Genomic DNA, 14,966 nt, shown 5'->3' on the forward strand with positions numbered 1-14,966 from the left:
TTTTGGCTTTTTTTGAGTAGCATTGGTATTTGCCAGAAGTTTTTATTGGTCTAATAGCTGTGCAGTGAGTTAGACTTTTTTTTTTAACTTGGTCTTAGTAACCAAAATCCTAAGTTTGTATGCTCATTTATGTGCCCTAATTGCATTGTGTAGATACTTAGAAAATTCTTTTTAGATGTGGATGTGTCTCTCTGAAAACTTGGCACTGCTGTAGTTTTCTGATTTTAAAGAGTGGACTTCTTATGTCGTGCATTTGGAAAGGGAAAATGGTTCGAGATATGACAAGTTAACCTGTTCTGAGACTCTGAATAGATTTCTTTTGCAGAGTTGTTTGGAGGGCTTGATTTGGTTAATTTGCAATTTCCTGTCTACTTCTGAACCATCCCTTAGGAATCCTGCTGTCTGGAAAGCTGACAGGAATGGGAAGGAAGAACGCAGGTTAAAATTGCAGAATACCTGGTACAAGGGAGGGAAGTTGAGGCAGAGGAATTCAGTAGCTGTTCCAAACAACTTCGCTGATTCTTTCTTCTAAATGAATATTTTAAAATGCTCATTTCACTTATAGTGGAAAGAAAGCTGATTAATTTTTAGCATGGAAATAATGATACAGTAGGAGGACAAAACAGCTTTTTCAATCCAGCAAATATGTTAACATGAGGCAGTGCTGATTCGTTTGGAGAATGTAGGTCTTGGTCAGATTTTCTGTAGTGACTTTGCCTCAGCTTTTAAGTCATCTGGCAGATGTGTGATAGGGTGCCCAGTGCAGGCTGCCATGCAAACTGCTGAAGTGAACTGAGAGCACATAGAATTTGAGATGATACAATCTCTTTTCTAGCCCCATTTATTTTTGTATTTAATGTCACATGCATCAGTATTGCTGGTGGTTGTCCAGAGCTGCTTGGTGAAGGAGGGAAACACTACTATGCAAATAATCCTATATAGTTTCATCTGCTACTTCAATCTGTAGGGTGCTACATGCTTCTTGGAGCTGAACAATAAATTGAGGTAGAGAAGCTGTATTTCTACGTACTCCAGCTAGACTGGTACTGAATATGGATGCTGTTTATTATTCAAAATTGACCTGCTGTATAGGCCCTTGTAGTTCTTACCCAGGGAAGCTTCAGGTAGTGCTAAAACTGTACTATAATTTCAATCATAATACAGTACTCTTTTTTTAATTATTATTTTTTTAAACAAGATTACACTGCTTAACTGGCAGGTGATTTTTGTCTTGAACCTGACAGTACTACAGGGTTTCAGAGTAGAATATTAATAATAAGTGGTTCTGGCCTGTAAGATCTCTTGCTGAGCTAAACCACTACTGTTTTTATTAATAAGGGACATATAATTCAAAGTGAGGTCAAATATTGAATTAATTTGGTGGATCAGTTGAAAGGGGAGGATTGCAGTATATAGTGTACATATTAAAAAAAATAATAATAATAATAGGGTGTTGCTGTAGAGTACCTCATTCATGGTGAAAACATCCTTGCAAAAGCTTACGGTTAGGTTGCTTTATCTGTGTGTAGCAGCTCTGTAAGTCTTCATACACTACAGCATTTTTGAGAGCTCTTCAGATTTATTATCATTCAAATTTAGAACTTCAGCCTTTCCTCTGTTGTAGGAGATAATAGTCTTCTACTGAAAATAGCTGCTCAGAGCACAAAATTTTCACATGCTTTCATACAGGGTTCAGAATTGTTTGAAGTTAAAATGGCAGCTTGTATTTTCTCTTGGTGCATAGGTGCACATGAACTTGAACAGATGCAGTTGATTCTAGAATCAATTCCTGTTGTACATGAGGAGGACCGTCAGGAGCTTCTCAATGTAATTCCAGTTTACATTAGAAATGATATGACTGAGCCACACAAACCTTTAACTCAGTTGCTTCCAGGCATCAGTCCTGAAGGTAAGTGATTCAGAAAAAATACTTCCTGTATTTCAAAATCATAAAATACTGAACAACTTTACAGTGCATGTGTGCGTTAAAAGCAATTTTCATTTAGAAGAATCTGTGCATTCTCTGAAGAATGTTTGTCTTTTGCTGTAATAAAAAAATGTGCTTACATGATAGCTACTTGGTCATCTTTGGAGTATTTGGAATTGTAAATCTTTGCTGGACCTGTTTGCACTGGAATTGCTCTATTTTGAGACACTAGCCTTCTAAATATAAGGGAACATTGGAATGGAGTCAGTGTAAAACAACTGTCTTTCAAATGTTTTTAAAAGAAAGTCCCCTAATCAAACTGACAGCCAAGCTGTTGGTGGATACTGATTCAGCTTGAAGCATTCTGTCTCTTAGTATTTTTTCCTGCTTTAAGTTGATCTTAGATTTGACCTGTACTCTTCCAGCTTTCCTATGGCTACAGAATGCATGTTTGGCAGTATACTGTGAGTAGCTGATACTTCACAGGTGGCTACTTTTAAGCAAATGCATATCTCTAGAGCAAAGCACCTTAATCTTAAAGTCTAGATGTCTGAAGTATCATTAAATAGGAGAAAAATGACAACTTTTTCTCCACAGCACTGGACTTTCTGGAACAAATTTTGACATTTAGTCCCATGGATCGATTGACAGCAGAAGAAGCTTTGTCCCATCCTTATATGAGCATTTATTCCTTTCCAACGGATGAGCCTATTTCAAGTCATCCTTTTCACATTGAAGACGAGGTTGATGATATTCTGCTGATGGATGAAAGTCACAGCCATATTTATAATTGGGAAAGGTAAATTTATCACTTACTGTGGCATGTAACATAACTGAACGGTTGTGTGCTTGAAGTGATGTTGCTTCATGGGCATAACTTTCTTTTCTGTTTGTTTCTTCTTCTTAAGTTGACCTGAGAATGAAATTTTACCTTATAGGCAGTGCATTGTCACTGGGTTTGTAATTCATTAGACTGACTTGGATATGCTAGTGCACTCAGGACTCTAGAATCTAAAGTTAATCTCTCCATTACTTTTTTCCCCAAAATATTTCTCAAAAAAAAAAAACTTTAAATGAAGAGAGTTTTAAGTGTGATTGTCTTGTCCAATGCTTAGTGCATATAATAGTAAAGAGATTCACTGTAGTCATCTCATTTTAAGGAAGAGTTATGTAAATGGAGTGAGCTATTGTACATAATTCTGGACTCAAGTCTTTCAGATGTGCATATTAGGACTGCTTTATGCCAGGTTAAATTAAAAACCCAGAAAAGGTACCCAATTGGATTGAGGAAAAACTTTATCTGTGTTGAATTGTCATTATTTTGTAAGGGAATTTCTAAACATAACTGTCTCTGTCTTGGAAGCTAGAAGACTGTTTTATAGCTGCTAACACTTAGGAAATTGTTTTACAGATACCATGAAAGTCAATTTTCAGACCATGACTGGCCTATTCATAATAACTATGAAGCTGATGAAGTTCAGCGTGATCCAAGGGCTCTTTCTGATGTTACTGATGAGGAAGAAGTGCAAGTAGATCCTCGCAAATATTTGGATGGAGATCGTGAAAAGTATCTGGAGGATCCTGCCTTTGACACCCACTTCTCTACTGAGCCTTGCTGGCAGTATTCAGATCACCATGAAAACAAGTATTGTGATCTGGAATGTAGTCACACTTGTAATTACAAAATGAGGTCATCTTCATACCTAGATAATTTAGTTTGGCGAGACAGTGAAGTTAACCATTATTATGAGCCCAAGCTTATTATAGATCTTTCGAACTGGAAGGAACAGAGCAAGGAAAAGTCTGACAAGAAAGGCAAGTCTAAATGTGAAAAGAATGGGTTGGTGAAAGCTCAGATAGCACTTGAGGAAGCATCACAGCAACTCGTTGAAAAAGAAAGGGAGAAGAATCAAGGATTTGACTTTGATTCATTTATAGCAGAAACCATTCAGCTTAGTTTACAACACGAGTCTACTGATGTTGATAAATTAAATGACTTGAATAGCTCAGTGTCTCAAATAGAGTTGAAAGGATTAATATCAAAGTCAGTAAGCAGAGAGAAGCAGGAGAAGGGAATGGCTAATTTGGCACAGTTAGAAGCTCTGTACCAAACTTCGTGGGACAGTCAGTTTGTGAGTAGTGGGGAGGAGTGCTTCCTCATAGACCAGTTTTGTTGCGAAGTAAGGAAAGATGAACAAGTTGAAAAAGAAAATACTTACACCAGTTATTTGGACAAATTTTTTAGTAAGAAAGAAGATGCTGAAATGCTAGAACCTGAGCCAGTAGAAGAGGGGAAGCTTGGGGAGAAGGAAAGAGAAGAGAGCTTTCTCAGTAACAGTGGAGAACTCCTCTTCAACAAGCAGCTTGAGGCTATAGGTATTCCTCAGTTTCACAGCCCTGTTGGTTCGCCACTGAAATCAATACAGGCCACGTTAACGCCTTCTGCCATGAAATCATCTCCCCAAATTCCCCACAAAACGTACAGCAGCATTCTGAAACATCTAAATTAAAACACTCAGCAGACATTTCTTTTATATTCATGAGATGTGTTTGTCTTTTTTTATTACTAGTGTAAGTAATTTTTTTACTTGAATCAGACAGTGTAATTTTAGTATGGATTTCATTAGTTTTCTGTTTACCATTGTTTTTACAATCCAGAATTACTTTCTATACATGAGTTAGTTTTGTTTTTAAACTGGCATGTCGTTTGCACACAAAATTAAAGAATAGAGCAAAATAATGCAAAATGCAGGAGGTAACAAAAAATGCACTAAACCAAGTAAAAAACATTCTCTCAGTAAAACAGTGTCCATGTTTTGCAGAAAAAGAACCTTGCCTTGAAATTTACACAGTGAGACTGTACATAATTGCATGAAAATATCTATTTTTCCCAAAACATTTTTTCATTCATGCGTATTTTAGAGTTTTTCATACTGTACACATTTCTTAGACACATGATACCAGCAGCAACTGAAATGAATGCAGAATTTGGTACGCATGTGTTATCTACCTCAAGGTAACAGCAGTATGTGGCAAAACATTAACCACCCATAGTGCTTCTCATTATGCACTTCTATTTAGCCAGCATTATTGTAGTAGCTATTCTTATTGAAAATCATTCAATATTTATAAATGTTCTGGTATGCATTCTTTATAGTGAAGTGTTAATATGCAGCACTTTTATTTATTTTAGCAAATAAGTATATTTCTGTAATTATAGAAAGTCAACTTAATTTTTTGAGTTACTTTTCAGATAAAAGTTTTTGTTTAGCACTATGGTTTTATTGCCTACATAGCTGGATATATATTAACATCGGCTTATTCTGAGGCTATCCAATACATTTTTTTTATTTTTATTTTTTAGTTTTCATTTCAAGTAAAGCACTCACTGTGTATAGGAATTTGTAATTGGAGGTGCTTGATCTCTACAAAAGAAATTAGGAATTGCTTTATTATCAAATGCTCCTAGAAGTCTTAATTGTGTTCATTTTTAAAAAATTTTGTAATGTTAGTTGTGTGCATGGAAATAATTAAGGTACAACATTACTGTAGGTTAAAGTTCTATATGGTGAGACATTTTGTTTTTACTGTATGTTTTTACTGAATGATTCCTGTCCCACATCCCAACCCCCCTCAAAAGCAAGCATGAATAAAATTAGGTTAAATATAGCATGTAGCATCTCGGTCTTCTGAAAATTTGTTTTACCTTCTGATTTTTTGGAATACTGGATGTATCATTGGCTCCCCTGTTTAAAATGAAAAACAAATAAAAACATGGCCAGCAAAAAGACTGTTGTTTTTTGATGCTTTGTACACTGGAAGATAAAGAGCTGCTACTGTAGTGCAGCTGGCTGTACTGTGAAGGCAGGCCTGCTTGCCTGCACTCCCTAATACAAGGTGCTCAAGGAAGCATGAGAAATTGTCTTCCAGTCTACCCTAGAAGTGCTGCTGGGGGTTCAGCACCCTGGAAGGAGGCTCGAGAAGTACGCTTCTGTCCCAGTGCCTACAGCCTGTATTGAAGAAAATCCTCTGTAATGGTATGGCTGTGAAAGTGTCAGAGTACAGTAATGTCAATAACCATTTTTGTTGAAACTATAGTTGACTTCTAGAGTATAAGTGAGCATTACTGGTTTATCAACTTTTTAGACAGAACAGTGTTAAAGTGGAAAAGCTACTGTGAGCACCTTCATGTTGCTGGCAACCTGGAGTGAAGGTAATCATGCAGGTCCGTCGGCCAAGAGCCTGTCTGGAGCACTTTTACAAGGAAATTTCAGGAGCAGGACCAGGTAACTCCTATGGGATGTTTCAGAATGGGCAGTTCGGGTCTCTGTTGCAGCAAGCCCTACGAACAGTATGTATTTCTCTGCCAGTTCCTCCTGTCAGAACCATTCCTGAGGGAGCTAATTAGCTGTACAATAAAGCTACATCTTTTGGCAAACTCCTACAATTTTTTCCATGACAGTGTCTTAGTTCCTCCAAATTTTTCCATCCCTCCTCCCCTGCTCCTCTGGCAGGTAGCACAGCTGCAGCTAGCCTACCACAAGGAGCTGCCCCTTCCTCAATGGCAGAAAATGGTCACTTGGGGAGATGGGACACAGTGTATGTTCCAGGGCATGGTGTCTGAAGGTTTACGTAGCCACATCAATTTGTATGTTACAGGGCTGTAGGGAGGAGGACATGGCTGGTTGCCCTCTCTCCTAGGCAAGGGACTGTTTTGAAGTGGTGTGGTAGTTTTTTTGAGATTGGATGAAAGCGGTGGGAAGAGCTTAGAAACTGGAAACAAAATGCAGCTTAAAAACACATCTTGTGCAAATGAAGTTTTTGGGGGCTTTTGTTTGTTTGTTTGGGGTTTTTTTTAAGAACACCAATGAAACTCAACAGTACTTAAGCCTGTAGTGGTAGAAAGGGAACACTTTACACTCAGGAAGGGAGAGTCAAGCGTTGAGCCTAAATCCAGCATGGTGCTTCCCTGCCTCTGACTTCTAGTTGTGCTGCAGAGGAACACTGTACAGGCACTGCTGGCTGCTTTGGTGAAAGCCATGCTGGTAACAGGCTTCATCCACGGATCATCGGGGGGGTACAGCTAGGCAGTCTGGCTTATTAAGTAGAAGTAATTCCTTATGTGGAGATGATTAAAGAAGGTCAAAGGGCTTTGTAAGGACCATGCAAAGTGAAATCTACTGCTAGAAAGTGAAGATAACTCTTGAGTGTGGTGTTGGATTCTCCCTTGGTAAACCGCAGGAGTCCTGCGTTGGGAGAGCAGCCTGCAGAAAGTGCAGGGTTTCAGGGGGTGTTCGCAGTGGGTGGAAGATGGCTTCTGTCCTACGCTCATCAGCAATGGCCATCCCTGAAAGAAAAGAATAGGACAGTTAGTTACACGCGTAGCCCTTTGGCTGTGACCTAGCAACTGGATTGTCTTTAAAAAATTATGGAAGAGGCTTAAATTATAAACCAGATAAAGGGACCACTGTTTCATGCCAGGGTGCTTGCCAAGTAAAATGGGACACCCTTATTAAACAAAAAAGCAAATAAGAAATGAAGATGCTAACCATCTTTTAAAAATACCTTTTCTTCTCTATGTGGTCTTTAGTTAAAAGGTAGCATTTTAAAGTATATCTAACAAGAACTTCAGCTGGAAGAGGTGATGTTTACCGTTGCTGAACAGACCAGGACAGAGCATTTGACATGTACTGTCATCACATGAGATCTAATAATTGCAAAGTGGCACAATGCTGAACAGTTTGTTCTGATCAGGAGTTCTCAGCCATGGTCAGTTAACTTTCTCACAATTGTATTTAAGTTTAATTAAATAAAGAGTTGCTATATATGTATAAAATCTCAGCTATTTATAGAAGACTGCCCATGCTGCTGTTAGTGGTGTGATTACCACATGAGTAGTGCATCTTAGCTAGTCTTTGCCTTGAGCACAGCTGGTCTGCTGGGGCTGTAGGCTGGCTACCAGGTTCTGTAAACCAGCTGGGAACTGGGGCAGCCGGCCAGTCCCTGCTGCTGTATCTTCTCTGCCCCTGGTCAGCAGGATAGCCTGCGTCTGCCGCAGTGAGGCCACTGCCTGCAGCTGAATTTATACACCTTGACTTACTTTGTTTTTCCATCACCATGCTATTTGTTTTTCTGTGCTGTAGAAGTTCTCAGAAGCGTGCCTGGTACATACGTTTAAAGCCTTGCTAAATTCTCGCTTTGGTCTGGCTTATTGCCTGGAGGCGTTAGTTTACGAACAGGTTTTTAATGCCTTTTTTACAGGGGGGAGGCTTCCTCCTGGAGAGGTTTTCTTCCATATGGAACTAATGTTGCTCTGGAACTATTTTTGCTATTTTTTTCTGTCCCCTTCTAAACTCTGCGATAGTCAGGGGTGGCAAGTTTTTCCACGTGTGGACTTTCATCCCCTACTCTACAGGCATGTATGCTACAAAACAGAATTGTTCTTGGGGTTCTGAGGAATTCAGTGACGCACTGTGGTGCAGATTATTTCTGGGTATCGATAGAGGGGAAAAGCATCCTTGAACTAAATCTGGTCTCACAAGTCTTATTTCCTTTATTTATCCTCGTGTTGCTTTTCTGTTGCTGAGATTTGGAAATGCTTGTCAAGGCTTTTGTTAGGTTCTACACATAATTAAAGAGTAAACTGTCCTCGTCCTTCCAAAGATGCAATCCTGAGCAACAGCAGCCCTGAACCAATTTGTTCCTTATTCCTTCAGTTATTTTGGTGCTTACAAAATGCTGCAAATTCTTGTTTGTTGTTCTGCCACTGTTTGCGTCAGACTTGAGCTGGACAACCTGGGAAGTAATGCTGTGGGGTATTTAGTAACAAGCAAATAATCCAGATCACTGCTGGCACCCAGCACTCTTGGGCTTCCATTCCAGCGTCTCTATATTTAAAATGGTTATCTGCTTACTCCGAGTGCTATCTGAGAACTCCTTAAAATATTGACTGTTGAAAAGTTCAATGGCTTCTTTCGACTGAGAATTAGCATCGCTGATAGGGTGATTTGCATGCACCAGACCATGTGTGGAGGGAGCTCTGCCCTGGTAGCCCGTGTGGACGTGGTGATAGCCGGGTACGGCCGCGCTCTGCAAATAGCTGTGTCAATAGCTGGCAGCAGTCACATCGTGTCATTGGCTTTCCTCTGGCATCTGTTGCATCCTGACTGCAAAGCAGCCCTTCCTTCTATAGTGAACTCTGATAATAAAATTCCTCTTGTAATCTATGTGCTGGTCTACCACAGCCAAAATTACTTTTAACCTTTATGTCACCCAGCCTGGATGTTATGTGTGGTATGAAATACGAAAGCGTGCTTTTTTGCAGTTGGGTGTGGGACGGCGAACTTACGACTTGTCCGGCTTCGGAGCCAGCGATACCGTTACCTTTCACAACCCGCTCACCGTTCCCACCTTCGGTTCCCTTGTTGATAAAATAAAGGTGCCGGGCCGTGATTACCAGCAGGACCGCAGGCGGTGTGGCGGGGCTCCCACTCTGGGTAGCGCACCCTGCGCTGCCACGGGGGCAGGGGTCCCTTGCTGTCCCCTGGGATGGAGGGACGCTGAGTAAGAGCACGGCTACACGGAAGGCGACCTGGGGAAGGACTTCTGCATTAGTGGGGGACTGGGGTTAACCTGCCCTTACTGATAATACACTCGATCGGTGTTTCTAGGGTGCAGAGTCATTACTAAATTGGTGGCTGATGGTTTGTTGGGGTTTTTCTTCAGCTTTAGCATTTGTTTCCTAGTTGATAGAAGGCTGATACGCTTTGTCCTAATTCAGTATAGTTCTACGTTACTTGTGTCTTCGCTTACACATTTGATTTTTCCAAATTTCTCGTAACTTCTGGTTTAGGCTTATTATATTCTTCTAGTAATCATTTGTGGCCGAGTACAGTCCAAGGCATGTGGGTGACCTCCTGCCTGCTTGGTTAAAGATTACTGGCCACTCAGAATAGATGTGAGGCCTAATAAAATACAGGCTTTCCTTTAGAGCTGAATTTTGCCATGTTCCTCAAGCCATACCCCAAGGCTCTGGTGCTGTGCAGTGTGGAAGCTTCTTTGCCCCATTAATCCCACCATGGCTGGTGCAAGGTAAGTATAAACCTAGTCATTTTTCTGTGTCATCGTCTCCGCAGCATCTTCCCAAGAAGGTGTCTCCACACCAGAAGTATAGCCAGGGTGCAGTTTCTGCCTTACAAGATGGTTGATCCTTAGTCACACTTTCACTCTGCAGCTCAGGCTTCAGCTGTGGATGCTACAAACCCAGACTCTAGCAATAAAAGGACATTTTCTTATTCTCGTTCTTGCGGATGCCGTTCAGAGTGGATTTGAGCTTAAATCCTCAGTGCTAGAGGCTGTAGAGAAACAACATCTCCATTTAATGTCTGTCTTGAGTTTTATCATTTTTACTCATTTAAAGTGATAGACCTAAATAACAGATTTATTCTGACTTCTGTGTTTGTTTGGATATAGATTTAATCAGTACAGCTCTTGAAATAGCTGGATAACTAGCAGAGACATTTTTAAAGCCTATGATTAAGAAAGCAGATAGGTTTGGTTTTTATTTTGTGTTATGTCTGCCTCAGATTTTTTTTCTGCTAATGCTACAGAGTCTCTTAGCAAGTTTGATGTTGACATGTACTGAAAGATTAAGTTACTTCTACATACTAAATTATCTTTTGAACCCTCAGACATTTCACTGATTTTTCCATGATTCTTTATATTCTTTTTACTTGCTTTATGCAGAGAGACCCTCAGTTGTTTGAATCTCTCAATTTTACATCATGCCTAGCCCTGTGAAGTGCCAGTCTATACAGCTATTGAAGTGCAGAGCGGACGGGAACGTCCTTTGGGTACTGCTGGCACTTCCATCCGTATTTCTATTGACCTTGCTAACTGCATCACCTAGAGTACAGCATCGATTTCCAGCGAGACAAGGTATAAAACCTCACCGCGACTGGCTTAGGGACCTGTACAGGGCAAGGAGATTCATCATCCAGGACAGAGTAAAGCAAAACCTGCAAGCCTAGGTGGAGCCACGGCAAGCTGGGCAGCCACTGAGCAGCTCACAGTTCGCAGCTGCCAAAAAATCACCGCTAGCTAGGAAGAACATGAAGGAGTCTGACTGTCCATACCTGTATGGCTCTGGGATAGTTAATCAGTACCTTGCATCATTTCTCTTGTCCTGACAAAAGCATAATTATGTCAGCAATGAAGCATGTTTTCTGGTTCTTCAGCCATCATGGAGCAAAATATGGAAGCACGGGGCTGCTCGAGCAATTTAGTGGCTGAGTGAATTCAAAATGACTTGATGTGAAGCAGGCGGTCGGCCGTGGTGGGGTTTGGGGCCAGCAGCAGGTACCAGCGCCGGCAGCGGAGAGGAGCCAGGCGCGATCAGGGGAGAGTCCGGCTCATCTTCCAAAACGCTGGCGCAGCCCGGGGAGGAGATTTCCGCCCTGCCTGCCAGGAATTACAGTCTGCATTGGCATGGGCAGGAGGAAAAATATGATGGGAAACAGGGAGATGAAAATAACCCGGTGAAAACAGGATGTTGGAAAGCTGGTAACGGAGCGGGGCTGCAGGGCTGGCTGGCTGCGGAAGGCTGCCGAGGGCAGGGAGGCTTTCGCATGGGGTTTGTCTGGGGGAAAACACCCAGTTCTTGCATGTTTGTAGGCCCACACCAAACCCCCGAGGCAGAGGCAGCACGGCTATGCTGGCAGCGGGCTGGCGTCTTGTGTTCTCCAAAATATGACTGATTATGGCTATTAAGACAAACGTGTTCATTCACCTTCTCTCAACACCTGCCTGCTCTCTTTTCCATTGGATGAAGGTCATAAACCATTCCCTACAACCCATCAGCCTGGCATCGTATTTATTTAACTGATATGACCTCACAGGCGCTGCCAAGCAGCAAAACGAAGCTCTATTTCACAGCCCGGCTGTCACTAGGGAGCTGTATTTTTCTCAGCTGATCGCAGCCTGCTCTCCGAGCTGTGATCCATGGCTTCCTTCCAGCCTAAGACAAAATAAAAACCACGGTGTTTTTCTCTTGCTAACTGGCTCTTCCTTTCAGGGGCTGACAGCTACAGTTACCGGTGTACCTTTACAGGAGGGGTCGCTGGTCCCTGCAGGTGGGGGAGCAGGTTCCCGTCGCCTGTAGGCAGTTTGTGAACTGCCCGAGTTTTTTGGTGCAGCTGGCGAGGGGCTGCTGACCGGTGCTCCGCCAGCTCATCAAATCCCTCGCGCACCCATCGCTGAGGCGTTTCTGCTCCTTTGCGAGTGGGGAGAGCTTGGGTGCCAGAGGCTGGTTTCAGCCTGGGAGAACGGGGCAGGCTCATGAGAAGGCTTTACATCGTGAAGTCTCAGTCTCCAGCACGTGGAGACCGTGCTCAGAAGCAAGCATGAACTCGGCCTTAACCCCATAATTTATGAGTTCATTGAGCCATTAGAAAATGCTTACTTAAAATCTCTGAGGCTAAGCCAAACTGCTTTATTCTTTAAGATAAAACAAAAATTGCCGTCTTCCCTGAGTCCAAACTGCTATCTGCTTACTTGCCTTCCATGGTCGAACTGAATCTGCTATATACATTTCAAGTCACCAGTGTTTGTCAATACAATGCAGACTCAGACGGATGCAAAACAGTCCTTGGGTGAGGACCGTGTCATCAGTTTTATTCAGCTGGGCTGGTTAACACAGAGTGATTGGTCTCGATCATCTGGTCTTCTCCCAGTTAGGTGCCACAACCGGTGCTCTGCAGCCTTTCGGCAGAGGAAGGAAAGCTCAGGCAACGGTGAGCTCCCCCAGGCTCTGCCCAGCACCGTGCAGGTCCCGCAGCAGCGAAGCTGGGCTCCCCTGGGTTCCCCAGGTGGATCTGCAGGTTACTTTCATCAGCAGCATTGCGGACGATCTGGGTCCTTGGGCTGCCAGCATGACTAGTTTTTCCGATGGCCTCGGTTTCTCTTCTTCCACGTTCAAAAAATGAGACGGATTTGCCTTCCGGGTCCATAAAATAGTTGAAATGCTATGCTCATCCATGAACATCACAGATGTTCACTACGCTACTTGACTTTTACGACAGGTGAGAAATAATAGAAGGTGATGGACTGCTTAAAGCGAAATAATCAGCTGGAGTTAGCGGCCTGCCCGCCCCGGGAGCTCAGGCAGTTCCCCAGAGCAGGGGGATGCCCAGCTCCTTTAACAATCAGCCCCAGAAAAATTTTGTCCAAGCAGAAATGAAAGATATGTTTTTCAGCTGAACTTCTTCCCTGTTGCAGGCTTTGACATCGATTTTAGCATCTGCGGGCAGTGTCGCAGGAGAGCTGGCTTCAAACCCACGGAGCTGGAGCTGGGGAGCCCCCCGCACGCTGGGGGGTGGGGGGGGCACCCCCGTGGCAGCCCACAAAACAGTTCAAGTTCATGTTAGTTTTAAATATTTGGCTCTAGAAATCTCTCCAGGCACCACTTTAATCCAATTTACAGTGTCTGGCTAAAGTGAAGTATGAGAAGAATTTGCTTAAGCTAATTGAGCGGCGATGTGCAGCGGTGGGGAGCTGGGCGAGCAGGCAGGGCAGCTGCCTGGCAGCGAGCCCCCGGCCCTGGGGGGGTCCGGCAGCCCGGTGTCGGGAAACCTTGGGCTGCCCCCACGCCGCCACCGAGGACAGTGGCAGCAGGTCAGCGGCAGACCACCTCGGCCCTTCCCCACCTTCTCCTTAAAACACTCGCGAAGCTGCTGTAAAAATCAAGCTGGAGACCCCTCTGCTCGTGCCCTTGGGTCATTTGCCAGCGGGGCACGTTTCCTCCAGGCGTCGGGGCACCTGGTTGCCATCTCGCTGCCACGCGCCTCCCCAGCCCCATTGCCGGCCCAGAAATTTGAGCTCACAGAAATTTGGGAATGAGATCGGTTTCGAAGAGTTTAAGCCACCTTCGCTTCCTGGTGAGGGAAAGAAAGCCCCAGCAGATTTTGCAGCATGCTCAAATGTTAGTTGCTTTACTCCTGCACCCCTAAGAAATTTGTGTGTTGTTTTTTCCACTTTATGGCAGGGAAAATGGAAGATGGAGCGGTTAAGGCTCGCCCTGCTGGAGCAGGGTGCTGGCTGGGGTGGGACAAACTGGGCTCCACCAGATGCTGGAGTTTGAGTCACCTTGCGAGAAGCCTTCGGGTAAGGAGAAAAAGTCACTTACGGCTTTAGCTCTTACTTTGTCCCTGAAATCTATGCAATGTCCTGGCCATTTATAGAAACTAATGAACCATGTCATCTGAATATGGAGCAGCTGCAGGGAGAATTGGAGTGGTGATGGTGATTAAAGGTAGCGTCCAGATGAGAAAGCAGCGGGAGAGCTCAGCGCTGCTCCTTTCCGAGAGCAAAGTGCGCCGGTGCCGGGGAGCGGTGTCATTTGGTAGAGGTAGCACATCCCGCCTGGAGACAAGGCTCCGGCCGTGCCACCTTGGAAAGGCGAGTAAGGCTGCTGGGCTGTGCTGGGGTTCGCTGCCTGGCCTTTGCGGCGGCAAAGGAGCGGGGCTGGCCGGGACGCACGCTGCGAGGCTGGGGTAGCTCCCGGCCTCGGAGTGGACGGTGACCGCGGTGCGCGCCGTGCCCAGCTGCGGGGGTGATGCCGGCGGGCACGGCGGTGACCACATCTCTGCCCGGGCTCTCGGAGCTGCTCTGCTTCGTCAGGAGTCCTGCGGGAAACCCCACCGGCCCCCAGGCTCTTACCATCGCGTGGCCCAACGACGCAGCGCGCTGCAGTCTTACCCCAACCCTGGAGTAAAGCAGTTTGTTCTGGCATATGATGGGAAACAAACCTTTTCACGGCCTTGGCAGAGCGGCGTGAGCTGGCCCTAGGGCCGACTTCTGCAGTCACGTGGCTGTGTATCCAAAGTGGTTCAGCTGCCTCCGGTGCAGTTTTACATGTATTTTATGACCGCTGTCACCGTCTTTCCTGCCTTCCCCTCAGGAAAGGGCTTGGGGAATAATTAGTTCATTAGAAAATATTGTTGCGTGAATGCCGAGGTAAGTCATTTTATATTGCTAAATAGTT

At 43.9% G+C, this 14,966-nt stretch overlaps 1 protein-coding gene across 7 annotated transcripts in view; it reads left to right on the forward strand.

The window, feature by feature from the left end:
• MAPK6 (mitogen-activated protein kinase 6) overlaps positions 1-5,715 on the forward strand; it is a 32,139-nt gene extending 26,424 nt beyond the window's left edge. For all 7 annotated transcript variants that reach the window (XM_075045279.1, XM_075045276.1, XM_075045274.1 and 4 more), the window contains 3 exons: positions 1,745-1,909; positions 2,525-2,726; positions 3,339-5,715. In XM_075045279.1, the coding sequence (XP_074901380.1) occupies positions 1,745-1,909; positions 2,525-2,726; positions 3,339-4,437 (1,466 nt within the window). In that variant the 3' untranslated portion in view covers positions 4,438-5,715. The remainder of the gene's footprint in view (positions 1-1,744; positions 1,910-2,524; positions 2,727-3,338) is intronic.
• Positions 5,716-14,966: the final 9,251 nt, after the last annotated feature.

Source organism: Buteo buteo, chromosome 13 (assembly GCF_964188355.1).
Source record: "Buteo buteo chromosome 13, bButBut1.hap1.1, whole genome shotgun sequence".
Lineage (NCBI taxonomy): Eukaryota > Metazoa > Chordata > Aves > Accipitriformes > Accipitridae > Buteo > Buteo buteo.